This window comes from Neopelma chrysocephalum, unplaced genomic scaffold (genome assembly GCF_003984885.1).
Source record: "Neopelma chrysocephalum unplaced genomic scaffold, ASM398488v2 Primary Assembly neopelma1_96077, whole genome shotgun sequence".
NCBI lineage: Eukaryota > Metazoa > Chordata > Aves > Passeriformes > Pipridae > Neopelma > Neopelma chrysocephalum.
The window spans coordinates 1-4,880 of record NW_020924728.1 but is presented as its reverse complement, the minus strand read 5'-3'; the positions used below and the strand labels follow the sequence as shown (position 1 = coordinate 4,880).

The 4,880-nt window shown below is 71.9% G+C and overlaps 1 protein-coding gene and 1 long non-coding RNA gene across 2 annotated transcripts; one reads left to right on the top strand and one right to left on the bottom strand.

Moving 5' to 3' along the window:
• The first annotated feature begins 122 nt into the window (after positions 1-122).
• On the top strand, positions 123-2,633 carry LOC113981099 (RNA-binding protein 14-like). The gene is made up of 2 exons (XM_027708335.1): positions 123-1,847; positions 2,143-2,633. Exons 1-2 carry the CDS (start codon positions 235-237, stop codon positions 2,348-2,350), a joined length of 1,821 nt encoding a protein of 606 aa, XP_027564136.1. The 5' UTR covers positions 123-234; the 3' UTR covers positions 2,351-2,633.
• Positions 2,634-3,744: 1,111 nt separating this feature from the next.
• LOC113981098 lies at positions 3,745-4,880 on the bottom strand. Its single transcript, XR_003538316.1, has 2 exons — positions 4,770-4,880; positions 3,745-4,272 (listed from the first exon to the last, which is right to left on the bottom strand). It is a non-coding gene; the product is annotated as an uncharacterized LOC113981098 (long non-coding RNA).

Below are 4,880 nucleotides of genomic sequence, written 5' to 3'. Positions count from 1 at the left end.
CGGGGGTGCAGGAGGCAGGGAAGGGGGGCCAGAGGGACCCAGCGGGGCCGGGTGGGGCCGGGCAGGCGGGGGCTCCTCAGGCTCTGGCAGGTTCTCGTGGGCAGGAGCACCGGAGGCGGTCGTGTCTTCACCGGGCCCGTCCCGCGGCTTCGTTAGCGCCGGCTCCGCTAACGAGTTGTGTTTTCTCCCCTCACTGCTCTCTCTGCTGCTTTGTCAGACTATGCCTTTGTGCACATGGAGAACGAAGCCGATGCTAAGGTTGCCATCGAAAACCTAAACGGGAAGGAGGTGAAGGGGCGCCGGGTGAACGTGGAGCTCTCCACCAACGTGCAGAAGAAGGGCGGGGGCCAGGCCCCGCCGCCCGCCCTCGGCGTCGACAAGACCAAGCGCATCGGCCTCGAGTACCGCGAGAAGTTCCAGCCCAAGATCGAGGCCTTCGACCAGCAGCGCCGGGCGGCCGACGCCGCCTTCCCCTCGGCCGCGGGCGCCGGCTACGGCGCCACCTCGTCCCTGTACGATTACCAGCAGCGCTTCGGCGCCAAGTACGACGCCTTCGAGGCGCCGGCCCGGCCCGCCTCCCCCTCCTACTTCGGCAGGGACCGCAGCCCCCTGCGGCGCTCGCCCACCCGCGCCGGCTACGCGGCGGTGACGCTGCCCGTGACGGCGCAGCCGGCCGCCTACCGCGCCCAGCCCTCGGCTTCGCTGGGCGCCGCGTACCGCGCCCAGCCCTCGGCCTCCGTGGGCGTGGCCTATCGCCTGCAGCCCACCACGGGCCAGGCGGCCGCCTACCGCGCCCAGCCCTCGGCCTCGCTGGGCGGCGCTTACCGCTCCCAGCCCTCCGTCGGCTCCCTGGGCGCCGCCGCGGGCGCGCAGCCCGCCGCCAACTCCCTCGGCTCCTACGGGGCCCAGCCCGCCCCCGCCTACGGCGCCCAGCCCGCCGCCAACTCCCTGGGCTCCTACGGCGTCCACTCCGCCGCCCTGGCCTCCTCCTACGGCGCCCAGCCCGCCTCCGGCTACTCGTCCGGCTACGGCGCCCAGCCCGCCGTGGCCGCCTACGGCGCCCAGCCCGCCGCCGGCCCCGCCCCCTCCTACGGCGCCCAGGCCGTGGCCACGCACGTGGCGTCCTACGGCGCCCAGCCCGCCGCCGCCTCCTACGGCGGCCAGCCTGTGGACGGCCACGCCGGCTCCTACGGCGCCCAGCCCGGCGCCGCGCTCTCCGCCGGCTACGGCGCCCAGGCCGTGGCGGTGCATGCCAGCTCCTACAGCGCCCAGGTGGTGACCGGCCACGCCGCCGCCGCCGCCGCCTACCAGCCCGTGGCCGGCCACTCGGCCTCCTACGGCGCCCAGCCCGCGCTCTCCTCCCAGTACGGCGCCCAGCCCACCGTGGGCCACTCGGCCTCGTACGGCGCCCAGCCCGCCGCCGGCCTGCCCGCGGCCTACGGCAGCCAGCCCGCCGCCGCCGCGCTCCCCGCCGGCTACGGCGCGCAGGCGGGCTCGTCGCTGGCCGCCTCCTACGGCAGCCAGGCCGCCGCCGCCGCCGCCGCCTCCTACAAGGCGCAGGCCTCCGCCCCGCTGACGGCCGCGTACCGGGCCCAGGCCTCCGGCGCCATGGCGGCGTCCTACCCGGCGCAGCAGCCGTCCTCCGCCGCGCTGGCGGCCGCGTACCGAGCCCAGCCGGGCAGCGCCTACGACGGGCCGAGCCAGCTGGGGCAGCCGGCGGGCTCCTACCTGGGCCTGGCTCCGGCCGCCGCCGCCGCCGCACCGCCCTACGAGCGCACCCGCCTGTCCCCGCCTCGCAGCGCCGTCTACGACGACCCGTACAAAAAATCGTCCGCCCTGGCTAAAAGGTACGGCGCCGGGCGGGGCACCCGCACCCGCCCCTGCCGCTCGCCGCGTCCCGGCGCACCCCTCCTCAGGGCTTGACCCCCGGCGCGGGGGGCGCGCGATGGTTCCGCTCGTGCTCTGCGTCCCCGGGGGGTCGGGATGGGGGGCTCGGCGCGGGGTTGGAGGCGGCCGGCGGCGGCCGGCGGAGCCACCGTGGCACCCGACCCGTGACGTGCGCCCGGGTGGGACGCGGTGCCGCCGGGGTGGATCCGGGCATCGTCTCCGCCACACCTGACCCCCGTGTGTTCTCTCGCCCAGGTACGGCTCCGAGCGCCGCCTGTCCGACCTGGCCGATTACCGGCGCTTAGCCGACTCGCCGCTGGGCTACCGCCGCTCGCCCACCAAGTCCCCGCTGGATTATCGCCGGCTGCCGGACGCGCACGCCGAGTACGCCCGCTACTCGGGCGGCTACAACGACTACCTGCCCGCCGCCCGCGTCCACTCGGGCTACCAGCGCCGCCTGTGAGCCGCTGCCAGCGCACGGACTGGGCTTTTTTAGCTGCTTTTTTTTCCTCTCGGTTTGTCGCTCTTTATTTGAGGTTTTTTCTAGAGGGTTCCGCGGTTGCGTCGTGGCGCCGCCGGCGCCCGGTGCCGGTTTGTCGCCCACCGAGGCTCTTTTTGTACCACGAGTCACCCCGTTTTTGGGTGATTCCCCCCCCATTTTTGGGTGAATTCCCCCCCCCCGTCGTGCCCGGCGCGGTGCCGGGGTTTTTTATGACTGTAAATAAAGACTGGGGTCTGTTCCGGTTCCCAACGCCTCCCGCCTGGTTCTTCCCTGGCCCCGGGGGTTCCCTCCCACCCTCGGCGACAGTTCCCGGTGCCACCGTTGCCATGGACCCCGAGGACCCCCCGGTTCGGTGCCGCTCCTGGTGCCGGAGCCGCTTTGCCGCCACGGAAGAGGCGGATTTGGAGCACGAGCTGTGCCGTGCCAGGCCCGAGCACCGGGGACGGCAGCGCCGGACTTGGAGCCATCGTGATGCTGCTGCAGTGAACACCAGGGATTGCTGGGCACCCACCCGCGCCAGGGCCTCGTTCTGGGTGAGAAAAGCTGGTTTTGAGGGGCAAAGCCACGTGTGTGCCGTGGCAGGGGCAGTGGGTGGGGTGTGCCGCTTCCAGAGGCACGGTCTGGGGGCTGGCTGGGCTAATTAACACTGTGTTAATTAGCCAAGCAGGAGGATCTAAGGTCTCTCCCCTCCTCTCCAGGGCAGCCACACATCCCCCAAGCCCCCCCGGGCCACGGTGAGGGCAGCGAGTGAGCGATGGGAGCGATGGATGGAGCTGCCGAGGCAGAGGCGGAGCCAGCGCAGGCGGAACCGGAGACGTCACCCAAGAACAGAAGGAGCTACAGAGAGGCAGGAGGGTGGCGGGGGCCATCCGGGGACAAAGGAGCCGTGTGGGGAGGAGGGAGAGACGGGTCAGGAACAAACGAGGCAGGTTGGGGGACTCATAAACCCGTTTGGGGAGCGCTGAATAAATCTGGGGAGCCGGGTTGGGGACCGACGAGACAACGTGGGGACAAAGCGGCCCGGCGGGAGACTCGTTACCCCTGGGCAGCTTAATTGGGACAAACCAGCCAGGCTGGGGACTAATTAGCCCCAGGCAGGTTAATTTGCTGCTCAGGCTGCCCGTGATGGGGAGGAAAATGAGGAGGGAAACCCTCAAGGGCGCAGGGAAGGCGGGGGCTCATTAAAGCCTCTTTGTTACCCCCTTTTGGGATATTTTGGGGGTGCCCCCCTTTCCCCAGCTCATCTGCCCCTCCCTTGGCAGAGCCGGGCAGGGCAGGGGTTGAGTCCAAGAGGTTCCAATGCCACATCCTGGGGGGACTCGAGTGCAGAGAAAGAAGCGGGGGCGGAGCCGGCGCCATTTGTTAAAAATTCTGGGTTTATTTTACCGGAAAAGGGGGTCGGGGGGACGCTAAGGATGGGGGGGATCCACCCCCGCCGGCGCGGCGGGCTCCGGTCAGCTACGGCCTTGGCCTACAAACCTACCACGGGCTTCTCCAGCCTCTCCAAAATAAAGGAAAAGAAAAAAAGGCAAACGACGACTCGGGGCAGCTCCGGGGGGAGCGACGGGGAGGGGGCGGCGAAGCAAAGCAAAGCTGGCGCTGTTTGGGGGGGGGGACGGCGGCACCTGAGCCCCGGGAAGGGGGGCGAGGACCCAAAACCACCTGGAAAAGCAAAATCCTGCCCGGAGGAGGGGGCGGGGGAAGCTGGGGAAGGGGGGGGAAGGGCTGAGCTAATTCCTGCCCGGGCCGGGGCCGAGCGACGCGTCCGTGGGGAACCGGCCGGGGAGCGGCAACGCGGCGACGCTGGGACCCGGCGCGGCCCGAGACGCGCGGCGCCGATCGGCGTGCGACGGGACCCCGACGTCCAGCCGCACAAATCTTACCTGAAAGAGAAAAGAGCAGTTGGCGCGGGTGCCCCCCCGAGACCGCGCCGAGCCCCCGGCAACCCCCGGGGAGCTGCGGCTGTTCCTGGGAGCGACCGGAGAGTCCTGACGTGGAGCGGCGGCTCCGAGCGGCCACCGGGACCCACCGGGACCGGGGCAGAGCCCCTTCCGGCCTGGAGTTACCCCGGGGGGGGGTGATCGTGGCAGCCACGGCCCGGGGGCTCTGCGGGAACCCCCCACCCCGCGGGGACCGTGCCGGGACGTCTCCCGGCCCGGCGGGAACGTGAGTTACGGCCGCGAGAGCCACCGCGGCGGCACCGACCCCGCTCACCGCGGCACCTCCTCGGCGCGGCCGGGCTTTAACGCCCGCGGGGCCCCGGCACGGCCCGTCCGCGTCACCGCGACCCGGCACCCGCCTCGAGCTCGACCGGCACGACCGGGACCGCCGGCAGCGGGGGGCCCCCCCCCGCGGCACCGAGTGCCGCCAACACGCTCACCTCCGGCTCAGAAGGCGGAATAGCGCGCCCGGTCCGCGTACGGGTCCCGCCCGAAGCGCTGCATGTCGTAGAGCGAGGCCCGGGCCACCGAGGAGACGGGCGAGAGCTGGC